The sequence below is a fragment of the Rhododendron vialii genome, chromosome 8a (genome assembly GCF_030253575.1).
Source record: "Rhododendron vialii isolate Sample 1 chromosome 8a, ASM3025357v1".
NCBI classification, from domain to species: domain Eukaryota; kingdom Viridiplantae; phylum Streptophyta; class Magnoliopsida; order Ericales; family Ericaceae; genus Rhododendron; species Rhododendron vialii.
This window is the reverse complement of record NC_080564.1, coordinates 22,859,547-22,878,363: the sequence shown is the minus strand read 5'-3', so window position 1 is coordinate 22,878,363 and position 18,817 is coordinate 22,859,547. Positions and strand designations below refer to the sequence as shown.

General features: G+C 37.9%; 1 protein-coding gene across 1 annotated transcript; it reads right to left on the bottom strand.

Moving 5' to 3' along the window:
* Positions 1-1,622: 1,622 nt before the first annotated feature.
* LOC131299139 (uncharacterized) lies at positions 1,623-17,800 on the bottom strand. The gene is made up of 18 exons (XM_058324734.1): positions 17,504-17,800; positions 17,232-17,378; positions 16,596-16,686; positions 16,352-16,470; positions 15,457-15,647; positions 15,163-15,373; positions 12,790-13,027; positions 12,083-12,546; positions 10,629-10,725; positions 10,123-10,319; positions 9,595-9,932; positions 9,309-9,405; positions 8,961-9,179; positions 8,148-8,387; positions 6,863-7,072; positions 5,884-6,153; positions 5,384-5,587; positions 1,623-2,217 (listed from the first exon to the last, which is right to left on the bottom strand). The coding sequence occupies exons 1-18, from the start codon at positions 17,633-17,635 to the stop codon at positions 2,053-2,055; spliced, it is 3,630 nt and encodes a 1,209-aa protein (XP_058180717.1). The 5' UTR covers positions 17,636-17,800; the 3' UTR covers positions 1,623-2,052.
* Between the last annotated feature and the right edge of the window lie 1,017 nt (positions 17,801-18,817).

The window sequence follows — 18,817 nt, the reverse complement described above, 5'->3', positions numbered from 1 at the left end:
GCAAATGGACGGATTTGGGCCAAATTGGATAAGTTGTAAGTGGGTTGGGTCTTTAATGGGTTATTGACCCATTTAGACCCATTAATTATGAGGCTAATTACCCATACCCAACCCATTTATTAAAAACCAAACCCGACCCGTCCATTAGTCCAATTAAATACTATATACTAAAATTTAAAATGACTAAAATACCAATGTACACTAAAATTACCATACTATCCCTCTACTAGTAAAATGACCAAATTACCCCTGTACACTTAATTACCATATTATCATCGCTCTCTCCGTGATGTCGCCTCATCCTCAACCTCATGCCAAATGGAAAATTATAAAGTGTGGTAAGCTCACACACTCAATACTTTGATCGACGCATGTGATCTAACCTGACGTCATACGGAGTCTTATTATACCATTATCTAAACCGTCTCGAGGACGAACAAGATGGACAGATCAGATTTTCCATTCAAGCAATATAAAAAAAAACCCACAGATTTTGATCGGAACTCGGTTTGCACTCTCTCTCCCTTCATTTGTGTTCGTTTTATACACTATGGAGTGCTAAAATCAGTCTTAACCTACGGGGCAACTACCAATATAATGGGCCCGAACATTTAATTAGTTTTTCACAGCGATTTAAGGTTCCAATTCCAAGCTTTTTTGAAGGTTTAAGGTTCGGCTCAGGTTTCTTGTTATCGCAACGGAACTTCAAACGTACAACACCAGAACATTGATAGTATTACATAGTAACATATAAATATACGTAGGGAGGTGAGTTCGGACTACCTCGCGTCCGACGAAACGAGTTTTGGAGAGATTTTGGCGGCAGTTCGGAGCGGCGGTGGAGCTCGGTCAGATGGTGATGGTGTTCGGCTGTGGAGGTGCGGCAGTGGTGTACAGTAGTGGAAATGGTGGTGCTCGGTGGCAGCTGGCGGTGATCCGGTTGGTGGAGGAGAAGGTGGTGATGGCGAGCACGGCTGTGAGGACGTGGGAGGAGAATATTGACCGATAAATGGGGTTTTTTGGTTGGGTTACAGTCATGACTTATTGGGTCATTTAAGTTGATCCAATTAATATCCAATTAAGCCCAATTAATAAATGAGTTAGATGGATTGGATCCATTCTGACTCAGCTAATAAATGGGTTGGGTGGGTCTATATTTTAGTGGATGGGTTTAGGTTGATTCATTGGTTTGGATTTAATTTGTCACCCCTAGGTAAAACCGAGAACTAAACTGGAAGCAGACCAGTCGAGTGGTTTCTCTATGTCAGGTTCTACATGTAATATTCTCAGGTTTTGACTCTAAATTCTGGGGAACTGTTTAAGATGGTCATGTTACTAAACTTTTATAAAATCGCATCAATCTAGACCCCGTCCACCCCTAGTCTTGTGCATTGGTACAACTCAAACCGCGAAGCCTCTAAGAAAAAGGTATCGCGCCCATGCAAGCAAGATAAACACCAGGGTCCTTTGTAGTACAAAGGACTCACATGCCTTGAAATACAAGAAACAAAAGACAAGCCGCATAAAAATCAGTTCCGGCGTCGCAACCTGCATTTGGTTATGAATGTGTCTCTCATTCCAATAAAAAAAAGAAAAAAAGAATCAGCCTTTCAACTTGACACTGATCGGAATAATACAAGTAAACTAAATAATGACGTTCTAAACATGAATATAAAAAAAAAAAACACCGCATTGGATTTTTGGGTCTCTTCCCCATTTTTAAAAGTTTTTCCTGTTAAACCCCAAAACTTCGAAACCAGGAGCATGCATAAATTAGATGACACATTTTCCGCAGGCCATGGAATTTTATCGAAACGCTCCCTCTGTGCCTTTCCATTACAGAGGCTAATGCAAAAATATCTCTTCACTACTCCGCTAATAAATACAAACGCATTCTGTCACACACTACCTTGTCCTGTCATGGCTGGTTTTGCTGGGTTATCTCCTTGAAAGCACCAAAGTTAGTGGTGCACTTCAGAGATCTCAAATTATTGTGCATCAGATCACACACGATACACCATTGACCCTTCTGCCTTAAATCTCTTGGAACTTCTAGCCCTCAGTATTTTTCCGGATTCTCTTATTTAATTTGTCTTGTTCACGGTATCTTCCCCGCCGTTCTTCTCTCTGGCGCTTTTTCGAAAGCTGCTCTTCCTTGGCCTTCTCCACTTCACGCGCCTTCCTCTTCTCCACTTCCTTAAGCTTTTGCTTCCTCAGCTGCAAAACACAAATGAAAACAAAGACTTGAAGGCAAGCTCATTTGGAATGACCGACTCTAGGATGGAAACAAAATATAGAATAAACAATAAGGATCCACTAGGAACATGTTTACTGACGCTAAGAGCTCAGAATGAAATCAAAGAGAAACCACTAAAAAACAGTTTGTACAGGTTTTTTTTTTTTTTGACTGGGACAGTTCATACAGGTTAGTGAGGACAAACTTAGACATGTTTCAGTTATGGAGATTCGAGTGAACTAGGCTTAAAAACAAGCCTAATTATGCTGCTGGAAAACTTCAACTGAGCCAATCATGCTATGCAAACAGGCTATTTTGGATGGGACATTAGCAAAACCAAAATGCACAAATAAGGAGAATCCACAGTTTCAGGCTCAGCAGCAATCTTACAATCAGCTGAAACAAGAGAAGTCTTTCCTTTTTAATCTTCAACTAACCTTAAACAGCTAATGTAAAAAATTTCCACAATTTGTATTCTGATGTAGTCCTCTTGCACCCCAAAATAAAGAAATTATTCATGCCTCAATTATACCTGCACCTCATATTTTCATTTTCTTCTTTGGAATGTATAATTTCTCAGCTTTCCTTTGAAAATTTGAAGCTATAAATTTCTCCTCACAGAAGGCTAGAGCTAGAGGTGTCAAATGGGCCGTGCCGTGCCGGCACAGCCCGTTTAACTTCGTGCTAACCGTGCTTCGTGCAGTGCCGTGCCGGCCCGTTTACTTTATTTACTTAAATCGTGTCGTGTCGTGTCGTGCCGTGCCGTTTGTCAATCGTGTCGTGCCGTGCCGGCCCGTTTACTTAAATCGTGTCGTGCTGTACCGTGCCATTTGCCAATTGTGTCGTGCCGTGCTGGCCCGTTTCTGAAATCGTGTCGTGTCGTGCCGGCCCGTTTCTTAAATCGTGTCGTGTCGTGCCATTTTCAATCGTGTTGTGTCGTGCCGGTCCATTTTCTTAAATCGTGTCGTGTCGTGCCGGCTCGTGTTCTTAAATCATGTCGTGCCGTGCCATTTTCAATCGTGTCAAGATGTGCCGGCCCATTTACTTAATCGTGTCGTGTCGGATCGGGCCGGGCTGTGCCATTTTAAGTCGTGTCATTTTAGTTTGCCCTAACATGTGTGGATTGACTTAAGGCATAATTAATCTTGCATCAAACATGCAACCATTGTATACATTTGGTTTTTTGGCATATTGGAAACTCAGCGACATTGGGCAAGGATAGAGAGATCCTTGCATTCACTGCATCCTCATAAAAAACAAGGGATGAGTGTGTGTGTTTGAGAGAGAGAGAGCGAAGTTGCAATTCAACTTCGGTTGCCCCTTCTTTTTCCTTTTTTTTCTTTGAACGTCCCCTCTTTTTCCTAGCTTTTCCATCTTAAATTACTCTTGCACCATAAATATTTTGATAAGTTTTTTTAATTTTACTTGTTATCTTGTATTGTAATGTTAAATTTGCAAACCAAAGGTCCAAAGCCTATTAAATTTTACTAACAAAAACAAAACAAATATTTTTACCGAATAAAATTTGATAGTTTTTTAAAAGTGAAAATAATTTTTAAAAAACATGATTTTTTAATAAATTGTTTTTTTTTTAAATTAAATATCTTAGTCGTTTACCCTTTAAAAAAAGGTAAACAAATATTTTTTACCGAATAGAAATTGTTTAATTTTTTTAAAATTTTTTAAAAAAAGCCATTTGGCTTATTTAATTTTTTTTCCCGTGCCTTTTCGTGCCCGTGCCGTGCCGTTCCTGTCCACTTTTCGTGCCCGTCTACGACCGTGTCGTGCCGTGCCAACTTTCGTGCCGTGCTCGTGCTGTGCCGCCCACTTCCGTGCCCGTGCCGTGCCCCAGGCCCACTACAATCGTGCCGTGCTAGGCCAATATCGTGCCTGTGACGTGCCGTGCTGCCCCGTGCCCGTGCCCGTGTCGTGCCGTGCCGGCACGGCCCATTTGACACCTCTAGCTAGAGCTACTTATAACCTCAATGGTACTCTTCACTTGAGAGTTGAGACCTTTGTATACTATCACGAAAATGGCATTGCACTATGGTACATAATAAATTCTTCAAACCAGAGTTGAGCGCTTTGGCCCAAAAAGGCTTATTGACAGTCAGTGGTGGAGCCAGAAATTTCTTCCAGTGGCGCAAGTATCAGACAACCTTAATAATTTTTTTAGGGGCCTTCACTATTGACGATCAAGGGACTCACACCGTTTACTCTAGGCTTCTAAGAGCATCCACAATGTAATAATCAAAACCAAAAGGTTGCTAAAGTTAGCAATGTTTGTTCAAAAAAGTGTTCACATTGTAATAACCAAACTTAGCAACCTCTTAGCAACTCATCAAATTTTGGCCTTTGGATAATCAAAACTAGCGACCTTTTTGCCAATAATCAAATTTAATGGTCCCCACATTTTCTCAATCAAGTACACTCATCATTACATAAAAACCTTCTCTCTCAACAATGTTTCTAGAAAATTATTTTTAAAAACTATTTTTTTTCAGAAACTTTTAAAAAAAATTATAAGTGTTTTTACGAAAAAACGGATTCCAACAGTTTTTCAAAAAAAAAAAAAACTGTTTTTTTAAAACTGTTATCTTTTTGAAAAAAACTATTTTCAAATTTTTTTTTCACTAAACTATTTTCTTAAAAAAAACTGTTATTTTTTTTCAAAAAGAGTATTCAAATTATTGTCAAAAAATTTAGTTTTTAGAAATTTGTAGTTTAAAAAGGTGATGTGGCAAGTTTTGGTTATCCAATTTTGATTATTACATTGTGGACCTCTATATTACTAACTTTAGCAATGTCTTAAATGGATAATCAAAAGATGATGTGGCAACTTTTGGTTATCCAATTTTGATTATTACATTGCGGATGCTCTAAAGCCTATCATACTTAGGCATGCAATGGATGTGGCACTAATAAGGCGAGAAGAATAGGAATGTAGAAATAATTACAATTTTCCGTTTTAATTTTGCATGCCATCTTGTTAGTCCATCTGTCAGCACATTTAAACTACCTGGTATGTGTTTTAAGCTACCCCTAGAAGTGGGAAAGCCAACAAGATGCATATCTATTTCCGTACAAAGCCCACCAAAAAGTTCAAATACCTCAGGAAATATAACATTTCAACCATAAAGAACGTACCTTCTCATGTCTAATAAGCTGAAGTTGTTGAACAAGCGCATGAATTTGACTCTCATGAGGTTCCGGGATGACAGCCCTCCGACTTTCGAGGAGTGGACGCCTCCGACTGGGAACATCCTTGGGCTTTGAGGCAAATGGCAGAGTTGCCTGCAACGACTTAGGAATGACCAATGGGTTGAATTTCCGCATCTTCCTCTCAATTTGCTGTCAAAAGGGGGAAAAGACAAGCAAAGAACAATTAAGAAGTTAAAAAGTGCAAAGGAACCACCAAAGAAAGAAAACCTAGGATACCGCAATTTAGGGCCAAGAAAATATTAATTACCTTCAGAGAGGGACCCAGGATTTTGACCTAGCGGTGGCATATATGTTCATCTAGAAGGTTGACTATTTTTTTTTTCTTTCTAAAATCTAGATGTGGAGAGCCTGTGTAGTTTGGCAATAACTAAATCAAATACCAGTACAGTGAATGAGTAATAAAATCGAAGGGGTTCGTTGATTACCTTATAGAGTGAATCCTTGCTGAGTGGTACTGGGATATTCTTTTCCCTCCTTAATTCGGCCACCGTTTTCATTCCTTGCCATGTCTTGTCACGGGGTTGTAATGCTGTAGTCAACGGATTGTAAAACTGAGGAACATCAACTTGAGTCCATGCACGCAAGAAAACAATGTCGCTCATCAGAATTCTGTCCTCAAAGGTGCACCTTGCAATTCCTTCTTTAGGATCTCCCCCTTTCTTTTTGGGTAGGTTACCGATCTCTTCTTTTGCAGCCTGCTCAGAATAATGTTAATGGACATTAATCATATCCTTCACAATTACTAAAATCATCCACAAGTCCGTGAAAAAGAATCATTCACTTGGCCTGTCATGTCTAGTCTTTCATCTGCGTGATTAAACAAGGGAAAATAGCCATTTCAGCAGACTGATGCTATATCAATGTTGAGGCTCTTGTTTTGTAAATTATTTTTGCTGGAAAAGGAATTTGAAAGAATTTTTTTTCGCCTTTCGTTTTCCGATGTCTACATGTCACTTGAAGAATAGTTATCAAATCCAAATAAACTGCTTTCAGTGGGCCCCCGTTGACGTTCCCCACCTCAGGATTCATCCATCAACTAACGTGGCTATTCTAGAGAAAGAAACTTGAGCGGAAAAATTAGGTACTTTATTGCCATGTTTCTAGGATGATGTTAATCACCAAGGTGGCCCACATGTAACTACTGGTCTGGAATGGGGAATGTTGTTGCCAGCAGAGACAGAAGCAATTCATGAGGATGGCCATCAGAGGACTAGGTGCCAAGAGGCATTGAACCATTGAGTGTTTATGAAAATTAACTTACGGACTTTTCAGAGAATCATATGTAAATATTGTCATGCAGCATGGATGCAAATGATTTCGCTCTAAGAATGTTTTACTTAAACTTTATTTACTGTGTACCAAACATAGTCTAATTTACAAAGCACAAAAATATGGCAGGCATACCTTCTTCACCTGCCCCCGAATTCCACTAACAGTTCGAACAGCTGCACCTTCAAATCTGGCTATTTCAAGATCTGACGTGAACATATCTTTGATAAGAGCTGTCTTCTTGAAGATCTTGCAGGGGTACCCAACTAACTTGATCTTTTTCACTATTCGAGTTGCATGGTTGCTCTCCAATACCGATGCAGTCGCTGTGATCCTAAATACTGCCTGCATAAATGCACCACGGCCAGATCCTATTAACCATTAGAAAACTACAGAGGAAGAAAAACGCAGCAGCTGCTAACTTTTTAAGATCTTATTCAATGAATGATACACCAAAGTCAAGTTATGGTCTTCAAAATCTGAGAGGAAGAAGCAACTAAAGCAAGATAGTTATGAAGGGACAGATATACCATGGTTAAAACGAAATGAACGACATAAAGGAAACAATCAAAAAGATGGTTATAAAGGGCCAGAAAGCACTTGTAGAGATGCCCCAACATGATCAAATAAAAAAAACTTTATCAGAAAAATTAGTTATATTGGTACTCGTAACCAAAAGAGAAGGAAGCAGAAACGGTCTACAAGGCTAAAACCCTACCATGTGACTGATTTAAGCTCAAAGTCAAAGCAATACCCAGGGTTAAATTTGGGCTACACACCAAAGGAATCTGTCAAACTTAGCCTGGTTAATGGAGCTTGAAGGTTACAATGAAGATGGATTTCCTGAAGCTTGATTACTTGCTTGTCTGAAGGGGTGAGTCATGCCAATGAATAGTTTCCACATACTGTGAAGAGCTTTCTATTAGTGTTGCCGCAAGTCATGTAGTTTTCTCTCAGTTCAAGTTTTCCTTGATCAAAGTTACATTTGTTCTGGTGTATGAATGAATGGATTCACTTTCCTCTTGAAGTCAAGTAGTGCTTTGAACTTTCCCGGTTTGAATTTCACTTCTATATATACGGGTTCTTCTTTGGAGGCAACTTGGTGGGTGAGTTTCAAAGAGACTTGGAATAGCCTGGTTTAGGTGTAAACTATTGACATGCTTTTGCACATAATCAACTCTTGTGATGAATCTGGTGTGTAATCATCAAATAGTTGACAGGAACAAAATCAAATCCCACAAACAAAAATTAAACCTTCAGATCAACACAATTAGGAGTATATTGCAGTTTACCAGGCAGACACTTTCTATTCAAAATTGGAAGAACTTGTTGACTCTTCTACAGTTAATCAAGCTGGAAAACATAAAAAAGAAGAAGAAGAAGAAGAAGAAGAAGAAGACATCCAGATGCAATATCTAACCTGATTGTTTGATAGATTTTGAACAGCCACTACCCCAGTATGTGGAGGTGCAAGTGGACCCCAAAACATGGCAAGACAATGCATGTGCTCAGGAGTGTATTTGAGCATACGACTCCGTCCATTGCGGTCCTCAATGGCATAAACAGGTGTAGTTTGGTATCGCCTCCATCCAATAGAAACAATTATTGGATCTCTAGTCTTCAGTACTTTCTTGTGCCATCTATGGCGCTTTAACCGCACCTAGAAGAAAAAAGAGAAATCTCTTGTGAAAGGAAGTAGAATTGAAATATTAAAGACGTAAGTAGAGTTGAATTTGGCACTAAAAGAAAGTAGAATTGAGAGATATTGTCAAACAACAAAGTCGCTAGAACCAGTTTCATTAGTGAGTCACTTGAGATTTCACTTATGTTTACGGAGCTTTGGCTAAAGCCAATTATGTAAAAGTAACTCCTCTCAATAGTTGCTCTCAAATTATCTGAAATCAAACGACTGGTTTACAAAGTTAGAAAGATCAAAAACCCTTCATGACCATAGCTGCAATTTTTCTGGTCTTGATACGCAATATGTCCAGGCATATATGATATCTCCCAATTGTGCCAGGTCCAATTTAATTAGGCATTTAGGTATTTTCTTTGTGACATTGATGCAGCTTCAAAGTGAGGCGACAACGAAAATTGGATTCAGGACCAAACAAGTGAAAGTTAAAGTTAAAGGAGGGAAGCACATATTTCCCTTCCTTTCTGTTCCCATCCCTCAAAACCTGAGACAGGGTTAATGACACAAAAATAAACAATAAATAAAGGCTTTTCTAACCTGCATGTATCCAACGTTCTCTTCGCTAAGACCGATTCCTCCAACAAGAACAGGATGGAAGGGATCAAAATATTCAACCATTTCAAAGGGAACATCATGAACCTCCAATCTTAGGTAAGTTCCAGTTCTATAACCCTCTATTTCTATCCGAGTTGCCTCATTAAGGTCATTGAGTTCAGCTAGATTTGTTTGTTTCCGAAGCTCGATCTCCTCCTTCAGCTGCAAGAATCAATAAACAAAGCAAAGAAATTACAAGACTATCAAAAGTCTATAAATTGAATCAAAGAAACACTATTTTTACTGAAAACTGCATCAATAAATTCCGGAAAATACACAAAATAACGTTACCTTATCAAAAAATCCACCTTCATTAGCTTGACCTCGGTGCGATTTTGCACCATTTTTGGTATCAGTATCCTCATCTGGTGATTCAGACCCATTGTACGTATAAATGAATCAAGGTCACAAAATCAAGTGATTTCCAAATATGACAAGGGTGGCAAATAAAATGAAAGCTATTTAAATATTGGCATGTCATGCATGATGATGCAAGATCATTCATACAACGAATCATTTCACTGGTGGTTCATGAACCAGCTATAAATAAGAAGAGAAACGAGGAACAGAAGGATATTGAGCATCAAATTTTGCACGCAAAGCAAGCTTCTTAAGCCTCCGCTCTTCAATTTTAGTGGCATCCTCCTCCTGGAGATCATCGCAAGCATTGTGGCTCTCGTACTTCTGACCCGTTTCCAAATCCTCAAACTCTCCAAATTCGGTATCATCATCATCACAAATAGCTTCTGACACTTGACCACGTTGAGCAGCCTTTGACCAGTCTCCAGTGACAAAACGGTTACGAATGCTTTCAATTAATGCTTCATTTTTCCAGTTCTTAAGACTTGCATGATTTACGAACTTGGAACAGTCATCAATATTGACATTATCACCATCCACTCGTCCGCTTGATTTCTGCAATAATTCATATTTCATCAATTATTCTTTAATTGCACAAATAGCTAGTCATTTATTCAGATTTAATTCACAAAAAGAAAAGAATTCATTTATCTATAGGGTTATACCAACATTATCTAATTCACTAAAAAAGCATCTCTTGCTCCAGAAAACAAAAAGGAAACAACTAAACTGCGTCTGAAACAACCTTAGTTCCCTCTCCTTTCGGCGTAAAGAATTCATCATCCTTGCCTTCATCCTCACTGCTAGCTTGAGCTTGGTCAGAAATATTGGCCATTTTTTCAGATTTTCCATATACAAGTTGCTCCAGATTAGCATTCTGTCTCAAAACGGTCTTCTCTGCCAAGGACTCTTTCCATTTTGAAGAATTTCCCATCTCATATTCTGTCAGGGAAATTATTAAGAAGTACAGTTAATACATCAGAAGGAAGGCAATTTATTAGAAAACAAGTTCTGCCCAGGGACAATTTAAGGATCACCGAAGGTGGATAAACTTTACAATTATTTTAGATTCTTTGACAATCAATCCTGCTTGCTTTGACCTTACTTCTTTTATTTTGACTAGCAAACAAAAAAATAAAATAAAAAATAGCATTCCTAGAACAACCATATCTCTTCACGAAGTGAGAACTATTTCACCAAAGTAAATATCTAGGCAATGAAATACCATAAATTCAAGGTGCGAAACTGTACCATCTCTATAATCGTTCTCTCCATCCTCTGAAGAATCTGAATGAGAAGATCTGTCATCTGGATCGTCATCTTCAGCACCATCACTGTCCCCCAAATCCTACAACAAGCGAATATTAATACCTACGAGTAAGATAATAGCATGCTTGATGTTAATAAGCATACTTTTTTAACTTGTAAACCAATAGAACAGTTTTCTTATCTTTTTTTGGGTAAGTTACACCTTACTCCGAATCATATGAAAAAAGTAACATAGGTAAATGCCCTTATGAGTAGAAGCAACTTCCCTTATCAAGGATAGAAATCAAGACAATCATCAAAACAACAGCAAGTGGGACAGGCCCTTACGAGTACAAGCAACTTCCCTCATCATTGGTAGAAATCAAAACAAGACATCCAAACCCCTACTAACAGCAAGCCAAGGGGATATACAAGAAAAAAACCGAGACAACCAGCATAACAGACCAACCTTCTTAACTAATACGATACCTACATTACAACAAAAGTTTTGGATGAAATACTCCAAAGTTGACATATATTCCTATTGGTCTGGGAGCTAACTAACCCATGCCAAGAGCAGATAAAACTGAATTGCACTAAAAATACAAGTCAAATGCCAAGATTTAGGACATCATGGCAGTAAGCCCAATGAGGCATGTAGAACATGAGTTGTAGTTCTTGTTTCAAGTCAAAACTGTACTTAAATAAATCACGGGCATAAAACACACACACAAAATGAATGATAGTTGATCATCCAAATTTACAATGTACTCTCAAATATGAACAACTCCTTGGGGCCCGGCACAACAATATTATAATGTGCATTGAGTTGAGGATACAGATAAGTTTGGCCAGTTTGATTAGGTAATTCTTCTGAGGAGAACTATTTTCACTGTATGCTTTTCTATTTGCGGCTCGTCCTTTTCAGTCTATCTAATGACTTTTTTTGTGTGCCCATTTTCCAGGAAGAATCTCCAACACTTTTGCTTACTCGGAAAGGGAGAAAGAATTGGTTGAGTGTCTCGGGTGAGCATAGTTCGAATAGCTCTGGCATAAATATTACTTCCCCTATAAAAATGGGTAGAATTCCTTGTGCCAAAGCTCAACAAAAGACCAGATAAAACAAAAATTGCTCTTTTCCGTTTTTTATCTGCAAACCAGATCTGAGATGTTTTCTTATTCAGTTGAGCAGTAAATCAGATCTGAAAGAAAGAAAAACCTTGGCACTCAGCCATACTGAAATTAAAAATACAAAATAAGTGGAAGCAATAGAAGGACCTCATATTCTGCGTAAAGCATCCTACATTTCACATAGTTGATATTTCAGCAAAAATCAAAAGGGTGTAAATAGGCATTCACATTCACCTAAAGCAAACTACACAGACAGAAAAGATATCAGATCTCCTCCCTTCCATTGGCAAACAATCTCCAAACAAACAAAGATAAGTGCATATTACCATCAAATGGTCTTGACCAAAGTCATCTCCAAAGAAAGCTTTTCTCCTCATTCTTCCATCATGAAAATCAATATGTTCCTTCAAGCCTTTTTCTGGAGGAAAATGCTCCTCCAGAACATTACTATTGTCTTCCTCAGAATCATTATCCATGGTTTTCATCTTCAGACCCCCTTGATAAGTTTCATCTTCATCTGAAATTTCTGAACCATCCAACTCCTCTGCATCACTTTCTTCATCAGAATCATCAGTCTCAGGTTCTCCAGACTGATAGTTCTCTGCAGGCTCTACATCTCTGATATGATCCATTGATTTGTGAGCATCCTCTTGGTCAGTTGGAGCTTCTGATAAGATATTAACTTTCTTGGCAAAAAGATTAATGAAGCTATTTTCTAACTCCTGGTCGACTGAACATTTCGTGTTCTGAAGTGATTTTACCAAAATCTCACCAACATCCCGGTCCTTTCCTGAAATCGAGGAACGTATGTACTTCATCAGGACAATATAAAGGTTGGTCTGTAAGGACGTAGTCATACAGGGAATGAAAATACGAAAAGAAAAGTGACAATGGGACCAGAAAGAAAATAACCACTTCCCGCTAAGTAAGCATTAGAAAGGCAACTTTTTATGCACAAGTACAGCATACAATAGAATACCAAGTTCAACTTGGAATCTAAGTGAGAAAACGATATATGTTCACAAGAATAGACCTTTGCGCGTCACTACATTCTCGTCATCAGCTTTAGAGAACTGCACAAAGTGGTCATTTATGTTTATGTAGACAGCATCCTTGTCATAAAGGAGATCCCCAAGTCCAGACATAGGTGCATAAAAGAGCTTCTCCTTGTCCCGCAGTCCCTTCTTTTTGGCAGCCGAAGGTAAAGGACAAGGATCTGCCAAGCTAGTAATGCCAGCTAAATTGTAATCACCAACACCAGCAATGTGCACCTGATTACAAACTGGAGATTAGATCACACATGAAACACAGAGAGCACTAGAACGTAGCAACACTTGGTTGATATATTAGATTAACAGTGAACAACGGTCGACAGTTTTCCATATTAAAAAATTACAGGAAATTTTCAAGCAGATCCAGGTTTACTATTAGTGCGACATTCAAAATAGAAAAATCACTAATAAAGACAATGAAATTAGATAAGCAAAATAGAGCTTCGAAGCAACAGAATTCAGTCACCACCCAACCGCATGTGCAATGACTCAATACACCATATCCTCTCACAAATTCAAATTGTCCAGTCATCAACCACACACCCTTAAGTTACCTTAGCAAAACCTATGAACCCAGCAAAGGACACATCTCTAAATCCATACACAAACACGAATAAAATCGGTTGGAATCAATTGAATACCTTTTCAGCCATCCCGAAGTAATTGGGACAAAAGACTTGTTCCAATGAGTTTGCTTTTTCTTTTAGTTTTTTTTTTTTTTACAGCAATATTGGTAGTTCAAACTTCAAACAATATACTTTATCAAAAACTTATGAGGCCGTAAGGTATCGCATGAGCTTACCATGCTTTCATACCCATTCTACATACCAAAATGGCCACATTCTGGGCAACAGAGTGAAGAAACATTAGAGACACCATAATCAATATCAATAGAATGGATCAGGATTGATTTATTCTGGAATCACGCATGGTGGCAACGCTTCCTTTTGAAGATATATTTCCCCATTTTGCACTTTCTTAATCAAATTGCTACAGAAAAAGTGGCTGAAGATTTATCAGAACAGGTGACCCTCAGGAGTCAGTAATCAAATCAATACTGGTTTTTTTTTTTTTGAAACTTTTCCTTTGAAAAAAAATATATTTCTGGGAACATTTAATTTAGTCCGGCCTATTTTCATCAGAATGCTATTATTCCTAGTGTTCTTTTATCGAGGCTATCTCAAAGTTGCTTGCTATTTCTGGTTTCCTCTCTTTGTTTTCTTGCTTACCAAAAAAATATCCCAGTTATATATATGGTGAGATGTAAGCCTAAGGACAAATGCATCCTACATCAACAATACTTCTCAACAGTCCTCATATTTTTCTCTTCCAGATTCAAGGGTATGCTTTGTTTGCTAGAACCCTCCGTCCGTCCCATTTTGTTTGCTCAATATTGTATTTTGAGATGTTCCAAATTGTTTGTCATGTTTGAAAATTCAAAGAAAAGAGTGTAAATTTTCACAAACTAACCCTCGCAAATGATTACACAGTTTTAAAGGTGGAGAATCAGGGGTAATATCGGAAATCTCATTAAACTTTCTTAGGAGATGTGCATTAATCGTGTTTCCCTTAGAGAGCAAACAAAATGAGACATAGGGAGTACCTAGCTACTAGAACAATATCCTATTCTGGTTTGGCTTTCCGCTATTCCTAAGTAGTACCAGAGCGATTCGTTGAGCTCAATGGCACACCATAGAGCAAATAGCAGTAACCCTAACGGCGACGAGGTAGTAGGAATGTGCTGCATTGCTCACTTGCGAATCTTGTTATTCGGCTTATCATGTCTAGGGGCTTATTGGTTTAGTACCCAAGGTCGGGTCAATGCTTCTTAGCCCACAATACAACTTCTCCTACAATTCTTACCTCATCCCCAACAGATTGTCTAACCCTTGAATCCAACCCTCAGAAGGAGATGTACCCCAAAGATCTAAAAGACCCAAAAATTTCATTTTACATTTAGAATTTCAGTAAGTAAGAAACATTAACTTAGTGAAAATGTTGGTCCACAATGAAACCTTAGTCAGTTGCAAAGGAGAGTTGTTCCTGGTAGCAAGCAATTATCATCCTATGCAAGCAAGATTATGGAATCATGGGGTCTTTTCTATGTGCAAACTGAATTGCATTCAAGAGTGTCCTACTACACACTATGGGGGTACACTATCAAGTTATAAGACGATACTCCCTGTACACTTTTTTGATATCCTAAACAAAACCATTGCAAGCAATATGCCATCTAAAAAGGTAATCAACAAATTGAATCACGGAATAATAGACATAATCAACCTCAAATAGAGGTCCAAACTACGTTTCAGGTCATCAAAAGTTAAAAACTAAAAAGGTTTAGCTAGATGTACCTTGGTTCCTTTCTTCAAATTACAGCCACGTAAATAACCATATAAAGTGACATTTCTATTGCACTTAATATTCATATGAACCCTTTCCGGAGGAGTGACATCTTCAAAACGATCTACCAACATGTAAGGATGGGTAACTCGCCAAGACAAAGGATGGAACTTCATAACAGAAATGAACCTTGCAAGATTGTGAACCTCTCGTTTAGGAAACCTGTTCATTTAGAAGATTTATCATAACTTTCATGTTGATGCACAATGAACTTGCAGAAGAAGATAAGCCAGCCAGTTACTTACTTCCCATGAATAAGACCAGACAAATAGAATAGTTTAGCTCCATCATATATTTCAGTCCAGAATCGATGCTTGAGGCGCTGCTTTGTTTTTTTAAGTTTCTTTACATCCTTGAACTTATCAAGGTGTGTCAGAACACCCATAATTTTAGGGAATCCATGAGTTTGCAAAATATTAAGGAACTCAAAAGTTTCCTGGAAGACAAAAACCCATCACACAAAATTCATAAATAAAAAAATACAGAAACTCGTATGATCTTACAAACTAAAAGAGTAGACAAATTTGAAGAGGAAAAAAAAAACAGTTACACTTAAAACTAGCCTCCCAAAAAAATTAAAAAGAATAATGAAGAAAATCACAGATCACATGCCAATGTGGCACCAGACCACTCAAGTGATACCTTGAAAAAATTGGGGAAAGAAGAGAAATAATAAATCTTCGAACATAACTTGTTAAATATAGAACACAAAAGAAATCTAGCAAGCACAACCCTGACTATGCAATAACAGCAAACTGAACAGAATTTCACAAGCACAACCACTCAAGCAACAGTTGCTGCAGAAGCTTCCAATGATTTTTATGGGATTCTAAACACTGTACCTTCTCTAGTTAAAACCCCTAAAATTTGATAATTTTCACCAGCAACGCAATCCTAACTATGCACTATGCAGCATATTCTATCTGTTCCTGAATGAAAGAAGTTTGCTTCCCTCTGATACTCTAACACTTAATACTGAATGAGCACGAAAACCAACCAACAGGAACCAAAATTGTTCCAATAGTTTAAAATATACTCATACATGACTTGATTCTGGATTTTAATAACCTAGAAACGGATTCTGAAAATATTAGTGGTGACGTGCAAAAGGTGATCAATCAGATACAGACAAGACCTCACCATTTCAAAACCATAACTTCCATCTACAAGAAGCAATGCTAGATCAGCAAATTTGGCAGCGTCAATCATTCCATTAATATCATTCGGGCACTCAACGAATTGCAGCCTCCTTTGCTTTCCTAAAACGAGAAGTTTGAAACATGGTGATCGACCACTTGCACCTCAATAAGTGAAAACAAGAAACATTCCTGGTGCAACTAGTACTTACAAAACTAAACAACAGATAGGAGAAAGCAAAATAAACCTGACACAATGGTAATGGGGCCTCGGACATCCGGTAGATTGTGCTTCGTGTAATGCTTCACAAGACACTTTATCAAAAGAGACTTTCCAACCTAGGGGGAAAAAAACCAAATTCTCAACAAATTGAATATCATTATCACTTTAATATATCCATAGTAATTAGAGCATCTTTAACCCTACGCTATTCCTCTCTGAAAGCCATAATTTAAAAACCATCCCCCATCCTATACCAAACTATAGCCAACCAATTGCTTTGCCACTGGATTTGGCTCAAACCAAACTCTCTCTCTCTCTCTCTCTCTCTCTCTCTCCAATGGACCCCACCATTTCCATCCCAAAATTTCTCAAGCCAAATTTTTTGCACACAATCTGTTTTTAACCAGTGGAGAAACCTTGCCATTTTGACACTATAGCAACCTAAAAACCGACAACTTACCACCTGTTTGATACTTACCGCCTGTTTGATACGTCTTAAAATCACAATGAATCAATTCATCAAGCTAACAAAACGTCGCACCAAACAAAATTCATCACGTTTTTAAAGCAACTAAGCTAGTAACAAGACGTCGCACCAAACAGGCACTTAATCAACTGTAATACTCACGTAAAAAAAAATCATGACAGTAATTTTAATTACCTGCGGAGGGCCCTGCACCACCACAACATATGGCGCTGGCTCCCCCGTGGAGCGGTCGATGGTCGGGACATGTAGCCTGCGCTGCTCTTTCTCCGTCGCACGTGACTGCAACCGCTTCGCTTTTACCGTCGAACTAAAAGCAAATGCCTAAAACCACATATATACACACGCGCACATAAGTATAACGAACACGTATACTTCTTTATTTATGCAGATATATATACATATATATATATATAGAGAGAGAGAGAGAGAGAGACAGAGAGAGGAACCTTGGGATTGTGCTGCTTCTGGTCGCCGCCGCCGTGCTTGTTTTTGCTCTTCTTCTTTTCGGCTTTCGCACCGGACTGGTGAGAGCGGTGAGACTTGTGAGATTGGTCTTGGCTACCACTGTCTGTAGCCATGATTTGCAGAAACCCTAGAAAGGCACCGCTTGAGAGAGAGAGAGAGAGAGCGAGAGAGAGAGGTATTCGTCGAGGAGAAGGGGTTAAAGGGTCGTTAGGTTGCGATGGATTCGAAATTAGGGCTTAGACGGTACATATATTTTTTGTTATACGAATTTTATTCAGAAATTTGAAGTATTGCAGAATTACCACCAAAGAACGTCTATGTTCCAGTAAGGGTTCGTAAAAAGTAACAAATATTTATTTGCAATTTTTAAGCAAAAAAATAATAGATTTATTGAAATAATTTTTTGTACAATATGGATCTTATTTGACAGATCTCGATGAGATTTTTTGAACGGTGTAAAAAAATTAAAAAATTATTTTGTTAATACATTATTTTAAGTTTGCAAAATACAAATAAATACTTATTTTTTAAAAACCCTTAATGAAACAAGGCAACGTATGCCATTGAACACGAAGTGTAAAAAGACATGTCCTGGTTGTGTCTAGGACCGGAAATTAGCCGAGTCAAATCGAGTTTTAGAATATTTAGGTTCATTTGTTAAGTTTTTTGTGAAATAAATATATTATTTGTCATACGATTTTTACTCTATAATTTGAACTATTGCAGAATTACCACCAAAGAACGTCTAAAACATATATCATTGACCCCGAAGTTTAACAAGACATGTCCTAGTTGTGTCTAGAGCTGGAAATCAACAAAGTCAAATCGAGTTTTAGAATGTTCAGATCCTTTTGTTAATTTTTTTTGTGAAATAGAGCTCAAGCGTAATAAAAACCTGACGAGCGAGTTCAAGACAAGGTTGTATAGATTTGATTCAAACTTGAGCTTGTTCATGAGTTAAAAATACCATGTATTTAAGCTTCATACAAACTTAGGGTTACAAATAAGATAAGTTATACATATAAAAGTAATACATATGTGAAATTATAATAACATATATAAGTTTGTAGTAGTACTTGTAGAAGGTGATACATGTACAATTTATAATAAATAAATAAAAAAAACATTGTTGTGTACATATATAAGCTTATAAATATACAAATTGTTGGAAATCAATGACCAATTGTGTAAAGGTTGTGTTGGTCTTTTTGAGCATTTGAACTTCAAAATTAAGAAGACCGCCTAAGAATTCGATTTTCTCTTTGAGCATTTGAAATTAATTTGGTTAAGAATTC